Genomic DNA, 17,735 nt, shown 5'->3' with positions numbered 1-17,735 from the left:
AAACCTTTAATCACTGTTGTAGTTATCAAAGTGACAGCAGTTATGTTGTTTTGAGTTTGGCAAGAAACTGAATTCAGACAGAAACTGATATGGTCATCAATGGTGCTGACATTGAACCAAAATGACTTCATCTGTTCAAGATAAAACTGTGTTTGCAATAAATTAAAATCTCAACTAATTCTGTAAGTCTGATTAAAATTTCATTGCTTTCAAAGTTGTAAAATCCTTTCTGAATCACCCCGTTTGTAGAATTCCTAAAATTCTGATATGCATTTCAGGATTAACCATCACTAGTTGAAAATATTTAACATTTCAATAAAAAATGTTCATACCCAAAGAATGGCAGCACTTATATTTAATTCTATCCACACAGTAGTAGATAGACTTTATATTTTCCAGATAAAGTCCAATTATTGTTCTTGGTTCATCCATTTTTGGATAATGCCAGCTTTATCTGCTTGTAACTTGGATAAAGCATACTTTATGAATAAAGTTCAAAATTAATAGATTGATTTACTTTAATCAAAAGACTTGGAAAAAGCTAGCATTAGTCAATTAATCGTAGTTTTATCTGATTCATGGACTTTAGCCATAACTTACGTATTTATTCAAAATATAACAAACTTCCATAATAAAAAAACTTCTGTTCTGTGATTAAAACTATTATTATTATTGTCTATTAAATTTATTGTCTATAACTATTGTCATCATTCCATTCATTCTCATCGTCTAATATAACACTATGCTAAATGATTGCTGTAATTAATTGGACTATTATGATGATATAATTAATAATTAGAAACTAAGGGTAATTTGGTACTAGAATTAGATGTTAGGCACCATCTTTTAGCTAAATTAACAATTTAGATGAGATGTAAATATTAATTTCACTCATTGCAACTGATTTCTTTATCATTTTCCCAAAACACTATTCTAATTTTGCCAGGATTTTAGATTGAAATCTGTTGGTCTGAGAAAATGTTAAATAAAGGTTCTGATAACTTTAAAACAGTATAATAAAACCTGCACAAAAAAGTAAAATTCTTAATATCCATGGATTTAAAAATACACTTCATAGTAATGAAACAGCTATACAGACTATAAGTCTGAATTTTGAAGAATATACAGCAGAACAAAATTATTCAACTCCTGATTAAGCAAGGTTCTGCATTATTGAAGACAAACCTGTAAGTCAGTGTTTTTCAACCAGGGTGCCACGGCACCACGATTGGGGTGTCGCAAAGCTTAAGACCTTTAGGCATTTTCTTGGAAATTTACTTAAGTGTAGTTCAAGATAACTCATTATCAGTATTTTGACAAAATTCAATGGACTTAAATTTTGATTTTGAACATGTAGAAACACTATTTTTGCATTAAAAATGCTACTTAAAACTGTCAATTTTTTAAATTTTTCTTCCTGGGGAGGTAGTCCCCTCTCCGGACCCCACCCCAGCATTCGCATAATATTCATTTTCACAAAAAATTCATCTGCCCCCTCCATTAGCCCCCTTTTTCCCAGATTCTAGATCCGCTGCCGGTCAAGGCTGCCATGATTTTTTATTTTTCAAATCAGAGGTGCCACTCAATGAAAAAGGTTGAAAAACACTGCTGTAAGAGAATATACTACTATTTTTCTTATACTGTAATTCATAAAATAAAGTTCAAAATGATAACACATATTACAAAATGATTTGTTGCTATTACTTTTTATTGCTTAACTTCAATGTGTGACAAATCATTCATATTAAAATATAACTACAATAATGTACATTTTTTTATTTTTAAAATTATTGTCTTAGCTGTATAATAAGGTTCCACAATAGTATCACTACATACTGACAATTCTTATATTCTTTAAATTTCTTACAATTTTCTGTTTCAACATAAGAGCAGCTATTTATGGAGTAAAACCAAACTAAAAACAATTCAATGATAAAAGTGATGTGCTGTCATTGCCAATCCATCAAATTTTACAAAAGTTGATTATGAACAACTCTTTAATAGATTAACATGTAATGAATTCATGTTTTGATATTTACACACACACACAAGCCAGTAATTTTAATTAGTAAGTAGCATAAAACTAAAATTATATATGATAATTAATGATTATAAGGCCATTAAAGTATAATTTATAGTGTAAGTCATTTTATTCTTCATTGTTCCTAAATATTTAAAATATTTTCTTGAAGAGTAATGTGAAAAAAATAGAAGAAATTTTGTTTTATGCTTTGAGGGATAAAAACTACACCTAACCCTCAATTTAAATGGCAAAATTCATTATAAATATGCATTTGAATTATATGAAATGTTTACACAATCAATCATATAAATGAAGACTAAAATTTATCATAAAGCCAACAACTGCAATATGCCATTGGGCTATATAACAACTACATTAATTATAGATTACTGAACAATTTGACCCTAGATGGAGGCATTAGGTGTCATCTCGTAATAAAATTTAATAGTTATAATTTTAATTAAATAATTTAGATTATTTAATTAAGTCAAAAACAAACTGTAATTCTATTAAAAGTCCATTTTTTCATACCTGCATATATCAATTTCTGACAACCAGCTGGATAATCTTTTCCTTTTTCTGTTTCAATTTTCTCTTTGAATGCTTTAACCTGATGGAAAAACAGATATATAAAATTTTATTTTGATTACATTTAAATATAAATACTAATAATATACCAATTTTAATAATTAAGCAAATGAAAAAAAAATAGACAATAGCCAAATGCTAATTAAATTGTAATAAATTAGCCTACCCAAAAACCAAGAATCCAGCAAAATGTTTGTTGGATTCTGGACTTTTGTGTGGGGAGGGAGAACTTGAAATTTTACAATATAAGAATTTTTACTTAGAAATTTATAAAACAATTGACAGATTACATAAAATAGAATTTAGAGAATTATTCTGATATTATGTGTGAAAGATTTAGATCATATCTAAGTATTAATTTAGTCAGTCACTAATTCCTAGTTTTAATGTGATTATAAATATATATAAATCTATCATGAATTTAAATACAAAATTTTATTAAAATTTTATTTTAGAAAAATAAGAGTACACATTTGGGTTAATCAAAAAAACATTTGAAAACAATGTTCTTTTCATACAGAAATACAGTAGACTCTTGTTAGCATCAAACCCAGTGGACAGTCTATAGGGTTGACATTAGTGTAGGGTTAGACAGTGTTAAGAGTTTGTAGGTTTCTGCTGACATACCAAAACTGATGATTATAATCAATAGTTAACACAAACAAGAGTCCACCATATTTAAATATGCATGTGGCTTTTGAGGAAAGAATGTCTAAAGCAATAATTTCCAAAGTGAATCACTTTGAATTAGACAGACACGAAGAGGGAAGGGAGGTAGGGGTGCTAGAAAGTAAAGATACATTAGGTACATTGAAAGATAAAAGAAATTACAAATTTATCTCTGCTGAGCATGTCTAAACTGGATAAGAAATAAAAATTCTTTTAAAACAAAAAATTTTACTACTAAATTTAAAACAAACTATAAAATCAATTTTTGAGGAATATGATTTATGCTTAGAAGGCATCAAAATAGTGTTTCTCTTTGTAAATGTGGTGAGAAAATATACAAGTTGCAATCATATGAACTGAGTAAACTGAACAGGACTAAACTTGCACAATCTTTGCACAATGTGACAAATACTCATGCACATTCTATCAAGTCTCATTCAGTATGCTTTTACTACTGCTTTTATTACTATTTCCACTACATACTTTTTGCAATGTTTTCCAAAAGGCAATAGCTGCAAGAGAGTTTACTAAGTACAGGTATACCTCGAGTTACGTCGTTCCCGATTATACGTCGTTTGTCAAAAAAGTATATGGAAAAATAAAAATCAAGTTTAAATCAGTTTATTCGACTTTAAATCCGTCCGCCACAAACATTGAAGTCGTAATATCACTAGAAAAGCGTTAAAAGCACACAAAATCATATTAAAATATGTATATTTACAGTAAATGTTAATATAATCATCATAAATCGTAGAGAACAAAACATGAAAACATCTGTGTTCCTGTGTTTTCGTCTTATTTAGCGGTCTTTAAGTGCTCATTATTGGCGTTTAGTTACGACGTAAGTCGAAACTACGACTTACGTCATAACTACACAAGTAAATTCGACTTACGTCGCCTCTCCTGGAACCAATTACCGACGTAAGACGAGGTATACCTGTATTGTTATTTACCACCACCACCACATCCAGACATTTCATAAGTATATTTTTTCTGTGTAGAATTTTGAAACTAACTATTGAAGAAGTAATCAGTTCATTATAAAATTATTAGAGAAATTAGTATTGCTCATAAAACTCACCAGTTTAAAACTCAGTAACAGAGTGATCTTATTAATAACATATAGGGGAAGCTAGGGCAAGATGGCAATATTTAAACATTACACTAAAACATGCAATATCCACAAAACTTTGACAACAAAGCTTTTGAATAAGATTATTAAGATTATTATGAAAGTGTTGCCAATTTCTTCTTCATGCCATGTTCTTCATCACAAAGAATCTAGCAACATAATATTTGTTGAACTGTGATGGCTATTTCTCTGGTAACTGATTGTAAAAGTGTATATCATAGCAATTGTTTTTGGTGTTATGTTTAAATCAATCCTTCAGAAGCATCAATAGTAAGTCCACATTACCTTTATTGCTTAATGCTAAATGTAATTTGTTATTAATTATTGTTAATTGTGTGCACCACAGTCCACAACTGGATTGATTATAGAAAAAACAAAAAAAAGATTAAATCTATTGTATAGCACATATGAGATAGCATCAGTTTCTTTAATTATAATGTCTTTGTGGCTATTTAAACCTTTTAATGTAACTTTTATGTATATTTTACTTTATCATCTTTATATAAATACCAACTGAAGAGGGATTCCAAAAGAGTCAGAAATGCATTTTGGGTATATTGTATACATTTTAGATTCAATCATTGCAAAAATACTTCAGTCTTTTCAACAAGACTATGTCTCGTCTCTAAAATCACACTGCTGTCAACGGCTGCATACCTTAGAGATATGAAGGAGTACATGTCAGAGTTTCAATTTGGTGCCCAAATCATGCACACAAAATAAACCAGACTTGTAGGTAGTCATGGGACTGAGAACCGGGTCAAAATAAAATACAAAATGTTGAGACTGTTTCTACAAACTGGTGCAAGTGCGAGATTTGCACATGCATTGCTCACGCTCTCCGAGACAGTCTCGTCCCAAGAATAGCTTTGCTGTTTTACTTGTGTAAATTTAGATATAAAATAAAACAAACAATTTTTTGTAATATCATATTCACTGGTAAGCTCTAAAATTTAAATAACTGGTTAGTTTATCACAAAAAGTTAGTAATAATATGGTTATAGAAAATTTGCACGAGAGTAATGATGATGAAGAGAAAAAGGATGCTGCTTACTAATATTGCACTACATGTGGAAAAATTAGTCTCATTGCATCAGGTCCATCCTTCTTGTTACTTATTTTTACATTAATTAATTACTTTAAAATACTTTTGGACAATTATTTTTTGTTCATAAAATAATGCTTAAAATTTAATTTTTAATAAATTATTTTTAACTGATTTTATGAAGACACTGATAAAATACATGTGCTAAAAAAGGGACAGTAGTCCAAAAAAGTTTGAAGCACAGGTCTAAAGCTGCATTTCTTAACCAGAGGTCTGCAGTCCATCACAGTGTGGGATTTTAGGAGTCTGACATGAGAAACATTGAAAACTGGTCTAAAGGATATTTTAAATTTGTTTCCTTAAAATTATTTACAGGCAATCATTTTGCAAATCAAAATAATGATTAAATTGCTACAATGTTCTTACGTCTCTCCAAACCAAAACCAAGGAAAAGAAAGAAAAAAAAATATATAAGACTATGGCTGGATGCTCCACTTGACAATGCAATAGTTCAACAGAAACAAATTTCATAAGTTACAATTGAAAAATTACATATTTAATTAATTTCTCATAACTTTGCAAATTTCAACTTTATTCTAAATTTATCAATCAACTCATGGATCTCAGATTCTAGTTTTACTGACACACAAATGTTTAATAGCATGTTAAAAGATATTTGAAATTGGCATTTGGTAAGTGGCTAGAACATTGGGATTAAAATTTTATCAAAATGATACATTAAAAGTCATTAAAAAGACAAGTTTCATTTTAAGAACATATTTTGTTGATTGAAGAGAAAAAACTGAAATCTCATTACTTTCAGAACACATTTGTAAAAGAATTAATATATTAAAATATTCATTTTACATTTAGAAAATATTCTAATCATATTCATAGTGTTATTTATATTCTTCAATAATATAAATGCAAAATTAAATTTAATATATGAACTTATTAGATAAAGCTTTTGAAACTGTAATATCTAACAAAAATCAACTGCATTATTTAGAGCAAAAATTAAATCAAGATGATTATATATTTCTGTTAAACATACAGTAGTAGCCATGGAAATTGTATCACCTATAATATAACTTGTATCAAAAAGCATTCAACAGATATGAAAAGTAGCATATTTAAGCTGTAATCATAATCTATAACATATGTAGTATATATAAAATATGAAGAAAAAAGTTTATTACTTATATTGCTACATTGAACTTAAGTGTTGTTTCACACTACAGCCTCATCAATACTGTTGATGAGGACTGTCACAGTAATGGGAGTAAGGAAAAAAAAAGGGTTGATGTAAGTATTCCTGAAGGGAAATAAGTTATATTTTCTTTGAATGGGATTCTAATACCTCATAGGGCTCTGCTGCACTCTGGCATAGAGGAGGTGAGTTTCTTCAAGTACTCTAGGCCAAGCTTGTACATTCCAAACTCTTCCCTACTACTAGCACCCTAAAACAAACTTTTCTACTATAGGCCTACTCATGCAATTGCTGTCTAATCACAGGTTGTTTTCTCTGCAACTTTCAATAGGATTGAGTTCAGAACTGTTGTCAGATTAGATCTGCCTAAGCTGACAAGGTTTTGTTGTAAGATTTTTTTTACTTAAACAATAATTTGTGTATCAGTTTAAGTGACAAAGTTAATTAACTATAGAGAAAGGCAACATTACAGATTATTTGCCATCTTAGCACAGTGACATAACAGACTTGTTCTGGAAGATGCAAGATTTTGTGTCACAAAATTGTTCGTTGATTGTTGAATAAGATTGTTAGATAAGATGTTTTTGTAGCACTACAGTCACAGACCCATTTATAAAGTGTACTCTGCTAATAGAGATATGCATTCCTACTCTAGTAACTTTATTGTATGCTATAGATCTTACCTTTTCTATGCCAAACAGAGATTGCTGTCAGATCCACATAGGTTAAATTTGGATTCATCCCAAAAACCTTACATTTCAAGATCAGTCCACATGCTGTTTAGTCCAGATAAGCCATTATCTGCAAAATGCCTTCTTACACAAACAATGGGCTCTTAAACCCATGTTGCACAGAATGTAACATAGTTCATGCACTTGCTTTTATATCTATCTCTCTTCCTACTTTACTTTCAGCAGAGAAAAACTAGCAGTGTGTTCTTGCAGGATGAGACAGTTTATAATCCTATCTTAGCACAGCATTCTCATATATTTAAATCTTGATTCAGTTTTTCTTTCAAGTGTTTTCACATTCACATTGATGTAACAAATTTGTAATTGTTCACTGATGAAAATGCATTCTCTATGCAATTTTATAAGAGGATAAACCTTTGGCATTCAAAGCAATAGTTATGGACTTTTTACAAGACATTAATAGTTGGAAATTATTCATTTTGCTTAAGAAAAGTGTTATCTTTCATAGGCACCAACAGATGATACAATCACTAGGAACATTATAGACTTCATCAGCCAATGAAGTGTTCCTGTTTATGAAGTTATAGATCAGGGGTGTCCAACCCACAACTCGCAGCCCAAGGCAAGTTCCAATGTGGCCCAATAAACATGTAAACAAAACCAACAAATTTATTTATTTAATTCAACAGCATAAACTCAAAAAAGAAGTTTCACAAAGCTGTAAACCTTTATACATATTTTATTTTTGAGTGGAAAGGAAATATTTTCAAACACTTGGAAATGTGTAAATGAGGAAGGAATACTAAATAAAGCTGGAGTTGTGACTCAAAGGATTATAGACCCAAATTCAGGGAGAGGAGAGAAAGGCCAAAAGATGAAAAGTATTGAGGAAGGTTAAATAGACCTTCCGTTACGCAAATATTGACCTTTAATTTCCCAACCTTTCTCACTTCTTTATTTTTTGTCCTTTCTCTCCTTTCCCAACATTTGGGTCTATAATCCTTTGAGTCCCAACTCCAGTTTAATTTAGTATTCCTTCCAGTGTTGCAAGATTTAGCTACTTTGCGCCAAATTTGGCTACCCTTTTTTTAGTTTGGCGTAAAGAATATCATTTGGTGCATTGGCTACGTTTTGAGCTACATATTATTTATAAATATATTAGTTGAATAAAAATGCACTTTAAAATGGTGTTTCGTGGTTTTTTATTAATTAGAGACCCAAATACTCCTTTATTATAAATGAATTTTTTTCTAAGTAAAAAATTGAGTGTCTATAGAAGTAATTTTTAAAAATATCCTTTTTCGTGATAAAGTTTTAATACTTATTACTATAATCTAGACATGTTAATCCTTAAATATACTTGTATATTTAAGGATTGGGCCACAAGTATATAGCCTGTAATATACTCGTGGCCCAATGAAGTCATGGAGCTTTGTATATAGTATATATAATATACTCGTGGCCCAAAACTCCATGACTTCTTCCAATGTGGTCCAGAGGAACAAAAAGGTTGGATACCCCTGTTATAGATGATGCAATATTTCTAATTTTTTGTAGGTCTGTAAAAAAAATATTTTGATTTCAGTGCTCCTAGTGTTTCAAGGATTAAAAAGTAGAAAAAGTAGGAATTACTGAGAAAAAAAATTAGATAATTAGGAAAAATTAAGAACTAGCAAAACTCATAATTTAAAGAGGATGTTTGATAAAATCTCATGACAAAGACAATCTATGGTAAACATATTTGATAAAATACCTTCTCATTGAGGGGAGGAAAATAAGAGAGTTAATACATACTTAGATGCTATTTTTGTTTAATGCAAAAATTTCCATCAAAAAGATTCACTCATACTATAATAATAATAATCCGGATGGCTTTTTCAATTACATTTACAACAAGAAATTATTTACTATGACATCATCATAATGCCGGCCTGCAATTTTTAATCATATTTTTAATTTATTTAATTTGAAATATATGCTCTCCAAATTAGTAGTAACTTGCTCCTTACATCATACTTGTCCTCTAACAATAGAGTTATGCCAATCATCTACCTAACACCTTTCAGGGAAAAATTTTTGAATTGAAATAACATGACTTCTGGTTTGCATCAGAAGATTGTATATAGTTAATCAGAACTTCCTGCACCTAATCTTCCATCTATCTAACTCCATTCTTGAGAAAGACAGATTAGGGCAACAGTGGGAATTTACAGGTCTACTTGCTAACTGCAGCCCAATTAGTGAATACATGTGAAAACAATTTTTAAAAAGTACAGTATATAATGAAATATAGTAATTATAGTATCAAATTTAAGAAAGCAACCAGTACTTTTTAACTTTTTTAGCATCAGATCCTTTAAATTTATGGTCCAAACATTGTTTTTTTGTTTTTCTTTTAAAAATCTTAAATATCAATCGACTTGAAATTATAAATAAACCAGCAACGAGTTGCTCAACTTTCCCAGCAACATTTAAAATTTTTGATGATGCCATCGGTTATATTTTATTGAAACAAGTTTTTATATTTTTAACTGTTATAAAATGGCAAAAGCTTAATTTTGAGGGTAGGGATGAGTTTTATAAAAAATTGTAAATGCTAATAACGAGTAAAATTGTCAAGTTCGAACCTATTGAAAATACACATGATCTCCATTATCTCCCCACCCCCTTGACCTTTAACCACCAAAATTTAATAGCATCAATCCCTCTAATAAACAATCCTCCCTGCAAAGTTTCAGAAATTTCCAACAAAAATCACAGGAGTTATTAAGCTTCAAACAGGATGAACAAAATTGTACCCCACACACACACAAACATTCATATATACAGAAAAAACATGCCTGAATTTTTTTGCATTTTTTGATGTTTCACAGTATTCTAGTCCAAAAATGTAAAAATCTTGGGGGGGTCATTTTTTGCTGGATTGCCATACTTTTCATCTATTATATATAACAGCTGGGAAAGTAAAAAAGAATAGGTTTGCAGATTAGATCCTAAAAGTGTGAACAAGCATTTGCATTCTATATTGTTTTATGGAGACGGAGAAAGGTGCAAAATTAAAAAATTTGAGACCTTGTAAATAATATCCTTTGTTATGTGGTTCCAAAAAGTTTACTCCTGAAAATTGATATTTAATTTAAAATCAAGAAACACCTAAACCAAGTTGAAATCAAAGTTAATTTTTTTTAGTAATTTCAACTAATGTTCCATAAAAATGAACATATAATTTGGGTAAGCATTAAATTAAGAAATGTTAAAATAGGATTTCACAGTGTATTGTCCTGGAGTTAATGTTGTTAAATATCAGTAAACACTCTTCTAAATGAATTGGAAAATTGCTATAGCAGCTCAGAAAAAGTTGAAGCAAAAATCTTTTCCTGGTGATCTTTATTCAGACTTGATTAAATGGTAGAAAAACTATTGTTATTTACTGATAAACTTTAACTTAAAAATTTAGAAAAATTTAAATTTTATCATCATTTAATGATCATAAGATTTTGCATTACATATACAAATGTAGGAAGAAATAGCAGTGTCAAGCATATGTATTACTTATGTTTCATTTATTATAGAAAAAGAATTGATCCTGTATTATCACTTAAAGACAAGAAGCATGAAAAGTAGAATGAATATGAAACCCGCAATTTAAATTTACGAGTAATGCAATTTCCATGTCCACTAACATATAGTAAAACAAGTATTTTTAAAAATATTAATTAAAGGATTCCTAATTTCATTAATTTAAGCTTTAAAAATCAAATATTGAAATCCTCAGTAAAGATTTTAAATTTGAAAGTAGAAACTTTTCTATTTCTAAAACATCAACACAAAATTTAGAATTTTAAGTATATTATCATTTTGACTTGTTAATTGGACTAGTAAATTAATTTTATTTAATATTTCATATAAACATTAAAGCCATGGCCATCTACAAAAAGTGTTCTTAGTCACTGTACTTGCATGACAACCCAAGTTTCATAATCCACCAGTAAAGGCACCCTAATCTGTCTGTTAACATAGCATCAATATATATATATAGAAAAAAGTTTTAAATCACAATTGTATATTATTTGTTTCCTTTGCAAAACCAAATGAAAAAAACAATATTTCTGAAATGAGAACATAAAAACATCATGCAATCATAAGACAGTCATTCTGTTTTATTTTTTTATTCTCTAAATTTATTATAATACAAATAATATATTAATCCATACTTCATAATATTAAAATAAGACTAAAGTATAGAAAGACAATTAATAAGGCTATAAACTCCTAAAAATTGATCTTTTGAACCAAAAACATTCAGGAATATCTACATTTATTAATTCCTATTAAATTAGTCCTCGGTTTACTACAGGAATTTTTAAGAAAATTTATTAAAGATCTTAGCAATTATATCCATATTTCAATTATATTGATAATCTTTGTTTTTATTATGTAGTAAAGTATTGAAAAAAATTAAGTTCCTTGTATATTTAAGTAAGTTATTTTACCAATCAGAATTTTATTCTATACTAGTGAAAAAATAAACCAAAAACTAGGGATGGGGAGTTGACAGAAAAATACACAACTCCCAACTAGGTATTTTTAAAAATGACTCAGACTCCCATAAAAAGATTTCACTCCTCAACTACACTATAGATACATTCCTGCCAAAAACTACATTATAGATATAAGCTAACATTTATTAAATTAAAATTTCTTAATTTCAAAAAAACAAGCAATTTATGATAAATAATCACAAATTAATTTTAGATTAAAGAAAAAAAAATACTATTGAAAGCAACTAGTATTGACTACTAGTAACACATAATGAGAAATAAAATATCTTAGTAAAACAATAGAAGTAATCTATAGAAAAATCATTACATATTCAAACTGATTAGTAATGGAGGTATTTGTTTCAATTTGGAAATTTTTAAAGTATTTGCTGCTTACTAAAAAAATACCTGTCTCCCTAAATCTGGAACCATAGGAATTATGTTGATTTTTTTATTCTTTAACATGTAAAGCATGGCACTAAGTAAGGACAAGGAAATTCAAGTTACCTTGATGGACTATTGATTGGACCAATAGTCAGTGTAAAATTGTTGAAGAGCTTAACAGATTACATCCAGACCTCTGGATGTGATGATGGAAAGTCTGGATGCAACCTGTAACTCTTCTGTGACTTGAAGTTGACTGCAGGTCCTAGACCAGGGATGGGCAACTTTTTTCTACGTAAGGGCCGCATTTCAAAACTTTTGAACTGACGCGGGCTGCACACAAGAGAAAAGAGGAGGTACTGTCGGTAAATTGCAATTCTTTATTCATATATAATTATAAATTAGCATAGGTATACTTAATATAGCTTCTGGCACTAATCTAAACGTAATATATCAGAAATATTTAGCCAAATATTAGTCACTGCTAGTTTTAAATTCGTTTCCATGTGTCTGTTAGTCGGTTTCTTGTTTTAATTTTTACTAAATTCATTGCAAAAAAACTATTCACAAATATAAGTTGTAGAAAATAACATTTGAATTTTTGTTGAATATCTCATTAAGCTGGGAAATTGATATATTTATTCATATTTTATGTTATGCAAGCCGCAAAAAATATTACTATGGGCTGCATGCGGCCCGAGGGCCACGGGTTGCCCATCCCTGTCCTAGACCATCAAAATAATTTGCATTTGTTTCTTCTTATTCAACACACACTTTACATATAAAAGGATAAACACAGATCAACATAACTCCTATGATTCTGAACTTATGGAACATCCTGTATTTTTGTTCTAGCAATTAATCAGAAAAATGCTCTGAATATAATTCAGATTTTAAAGTATTGAAATTTATTTTCTAACCTACATGAAAAAACCCGTATACACAGGCAAAAATGTTTTAAAGAATTTTAGTTTTATGGTATATTTCAATATAACAAAATAAAACTATTACAGTAAGTCCTCTACTTACAAACTTAATCCATTCGTAGCGGTCGTTTGCAAAGTTGAAAAGATGATGTTTGGCGCAAAAACTCAAATACAACGTTGTTTTTACAATTATGTAATGTTTAGGCTACTTGAATAATGTTGAATTAAGATTGTTAAAGGGAAGTATAAATTCAAATCAATCACATGTACAGTACATTATTTATTAAAATTACTCATTTAAAACAACTACAAATGTACATATGTATGTACTGTAAATGTTTTAATGTAAAACTTCAAAAATAAACTTGACTATACATAAAAAATAACCAACTGCACTTTAACCCGCCATCTGTCGGCTTTGTTCGTAACTTCGAATGTTCGTAAGTAGAGGACTGCCTGTATTCAGTTTACAAATTCAAAATAAACTGAATAAATATTAATTAAAATGCTAAACAATTCATAATTTTCAAAAAACTTCACAATTCAATTTAAAAATTTTAAAACACAATCCATCTTGAATTATTGTCCTACTTCTTATGAATCTATGAGCACTAAGTTTTTGGTTCAATGGAAGACTTATCACAACTATTGACGTTGTCGAAATAATCGCACAGATATCGGTAGACATGGGTTTATTATGACAGTGATATGCATTTCAGACAGGCTATCTGTCCCTCTTCAACTGTATTTGTTGCAATTTGGTGGGTTTACAAGAGTCTACAAAAATACAAGCAGTTTTTTGCTACAAACATTTGGGTTTATGATTTAGATTCATATTGTAACAAAGACAAAAAGCAAATCACTATCCTACTTCTTATTCACAAAATTTATAAACATTGTGTTTTCAACCATTTTTAAATATTTTAGTATTCAAATACTGTATTTCTAAATGGGTTTGTACCCTTAGATGATGTTCTAAAAAATTTAAAAAAATTTTTTTTTTAATTTTTAATTTATGTTTATTTGTAAAGAATAATTTTTCAAAATAAAGCAACAGATTTTAATCTGTTCAATTCTTTAAATAGCTATTTTTCATTTGGAATTTTTTGATTCTTGATGATTAGTATACAATATGCAAAAAAACTTGAACTTTTTCTTATATTTTTGCTGCAATAAAGCATTTTTACTGTGCATTTATTTTACACTGAAGATAAGTATGAAAGGATGTTGATTTATATAAATAGATAAATATGATAAATGAACAAAAATACATCTGTTTAATTTAAATAAGCAAGCCTCTCTTTAACATAAAATAAAACAAATTTTTACTCATCAAAGCATAACTCTCACAATAAGTCTCTTAAATTCATATTACTATGTACTAAGAATAATAAAAATAAACAAATACTGTACTGGAAATTAGATAAATAATATCATCATTAAAAAATATGACATTCGATGAAATTTAAAGCTATCTAATTTTAAATATTCTTTAAAATATATTGTGATGTAACAAATTTTAAATTCAAACATTTTTAGTTATTTAAACAAATTTAATTTAAAAGCACACATCAGAAAGGTAAAGGAACTACCAGAAATGTTAGCATTACAATTTGAACAAACATTATTTTATGCTGAATAAAAAAACCTGTTTAATGACAATGAATGAAGACTTGTTTAATACATATATGTATGTTCTTTTAATAAAATGTATGTATATATGTACTGTACATTATTTATTACATAATTATGTCTGTTAAATATGCATGCATATTTAATTTGTATATCTATGTCGTTATTAATTATAAATTCTAATAATTAGTTTAAAAAACTAAATTTTTCAATTTTCTTACTATATTAATGGTAGTTTAATGATTTCTTTAAAGAATTTATATTTTTCCACTTGTTATAATGCCATCAGAATCAAAGCAATAGCTACTGAAAAACTAAAATTCAGCCTCAAAAATTCTTCACTGTATTTTAATACTAATATTTTTAATTGTGTTACAAATTTAATTGTGTAGTTAATTCTATATTTATATATCTTCAAATAACTTTCATTTTATGAAAGTTATTTGATTACTAGTAGCCCGGGACACCTCCTAGTGGGTGTTCTAGCAGCAGCGGTGCCATTCCGTGGTATAAATAATAAATTCATATTAAAAATAAAAATTACAAATAAAAATAAATAAAAATAATGATATACTGAATTTCTCATGACGTACCCTACTAAAATGCAGTTGAAAACACAAAAACTGCACCTAAAATAGCACAGTAGAAGCCAAGTTCAGGGTAATCCTTAACCCTCACCCCCATGGGAAGAATTTTAAAAAATCCCTTCTTAACATGCACTCTCATGGCGTACACTACTAAAACAGTCAAAAACACAAAAAACTGCATTTATTGTTATTTTCATATTGTTACACAAAAAACTGCATTTATTGTTATTTTCATATTGTTACGCAAAAAACTGAATTTATTGTTAATTTAAATAATAGCTAGTGGCTGTTTTTGGCATACCGTGATAGAGACTGCCCAGTTTTTCAGTTTTATATAGTAGATTTCACTAACAATGTTTTTTTACAACTTAAATTCATTTTTTACCAAAATACTATAAAATATTACTATGTACTAAGAATAACAAAAACTGTTAAGGTAAGTCCCTTGAGCAGGAAGATTCAAGAATGCAGGTCTAGGTGGTTTGGCCACATAGAGTGAAGTAGCGAAGATTATGTCAGAAAGAGGGTCGGAGAACTGGTAGCGAAAGGAAAGAGAGGAAGACCAAGGCCGAGTTGGAAAGATAAGTTGCAGGAAGACTCAAATCAGAGGGGACTTATAAGAGAAGCCACCCTCGATAGGAAGAAACAGAGGAAACACATTAGAGAAGGAAACACCAACCCATATAAACATGGGAAAAGATGAAGAAGACCATAAAATGTTTTGATGAGTTAAAAATATTATATTCAATTCAAACAGTAATAAAAGCATATTTTGTTTTCGAGTTTTTATAATAATTGCCAAGATTTCCATTCGGTATTAACGTCAAATTTCAAAATTATTTCTGATCTAACGGATTCCTTTTTGTCAGCATTAAGATTGTTAAATAATTTATATGCAGAGTCATTATCTGTCGAACTATAAAATGGCATACATCTAAACCCAATGAATTTTTTATCCGAAAAAACTACGGTTTATTTAATTAAGGAAGGGGAAAAAAAAATGTATATTTTAATTTTAGATACAAAAGATGTAATCGAAAGACTAGCGTATAAATCTTTTTGATTTCTTTCATAAAAATTGATGGAATGTATGTAATTCTTCATTAAATTTCATTTATTACACAGTAATTCTGAACGAATACCAAAAATTAATATTTGAAATACACAGAAAAAAAGGAAATAATTGTATTTTGTGTAACCACACCAGATATAATGGAAATAAAGTAAAACTACGTTATATTAACGTGTATAATTAAGAGTGATTAATCAATAACTGCGATTTTTATTATTTTGTTTATTTAAAAGCCGTTCGTGTGTATTGTGAAAAAAAATTCAATCTGATCGAGCTGCTGACTAAAAATAAACGTTATTTATATTCTTTTGTGTAACGTACACTGGAATAATACGTAAGAGACGTTAAGAACTGAGTAATAACTTCGCTCGAGATGCATAAATTATAGAGAAAATAAAATGGTATTTGCATGCTACAGTTAAGCCTAAGCCGGAGTTTGAATAAAATTGTAACTTACCGTTTCACTAGCATCGATTTCAATCTTAAAAGTTTGTTGTTGTAAAGTTTTTAACGTTATAATCATTTTGTATTGCAAATTTTGATAGATGACTACTTCTTAATTGAGGGTTAACAAATTAAAAGCGTTATCTTCATAACAAGTCAGCAACTTCAACGAATAGTCGCCATGAAAGTTCTGACGTCATCTGCTCTTGTCCCATTTAATTTTATTAATTTCAATTGATTTTTTCAATTTTAAACGATAATAATATCGCTTATTTATAATAATGTATAATTTTAATTTTTTCAACGTCGTTCACACTTTCGTAAATTAATGCGTTATAATAAAAACAATTCGTCTTCGGTGACGCCACATCCGGTAGGTGTTCTAAATTTGATAAACCACGTGTATGAGAAAAGCAAGCTATTGTTAGCATTTGTCATCCATTTCGTGATCGAAACGTGTTAAAATCTGTATAATAAATTTTTGTTTCTCGTTTCTGTGAAATGGCCGGTGGAATTATGCTACTTTTTAAAAAACGTTGCATAATTACACTTTTTTTTTTTTTTTTTTTTTAATGGTTCGAATTATAATCTCCGCATTTCATTTTAAGGCTTAAATATGCACAGTAAAATTACTGAAATTACGTTTGCTTATTTAGCAAAATGCATGAACTTGCAATATATAAGTCAACTTCTATTTCTAGTGAATCTGGCACTGAAATAACCAGTATTACTCAATTATCCGACTGATTTGGAACATTGTTTTTTCAGTTGTTTTGCGTTTCAGCATTAA

The 17,735-nt window shown here is 28.7% G+C and overlaps 1 protein-coding gene across 1 annotated transcript in view; it reads right to left on the bottom strand.

Annotated features, from left to right (window-relative positions):
• Positions 1–17,157, bottom strand: part of Rad23 (UV excision repair protein Rad23) — a 37,146-nt gene extending 19,989 nt beyond the window's left edge. The window contains exons 1-2 of the mRNA XM_067270899.1: positions 16,959–17,157; positions 2,555–2,633 (exon numbers count right to left, since the gene is read on the bottom strand). Coding sequence (XP_067127000.1) covers positions 2,555–2,633; positions 16,959–17,024 — 145 coding nt within the window. The 5' untranslated portion in view covers positions 17,025–17,157. The remainder of the gene's footprint in view (positions 1–2,554; positions 2,634–16,958) is intronic.
• Between the last annotated feature and the right edge of the window lie 578 nt (positions 17,158–17,735).

Source organism: Centruroides vittatus, unplaced genomic scaffold, assembly GCF_030686945.1.
Source record: "Centruroides vittatus isolate TY-2023 unplaced genomic scaffold, ASM3068694v2 contig_388, whole genome shotgun sequence".
NCBI classification, from domain to species: domain Eukaryota; kingdom Metazoa; phylum Arthropoda; class Arachnida; order Scorpiones; family Buthidae; genus Centruroides; species Centruroides vittatus.
This window is presented reverse-complemented; position numbering and strand designations above follow the sequence as displayed.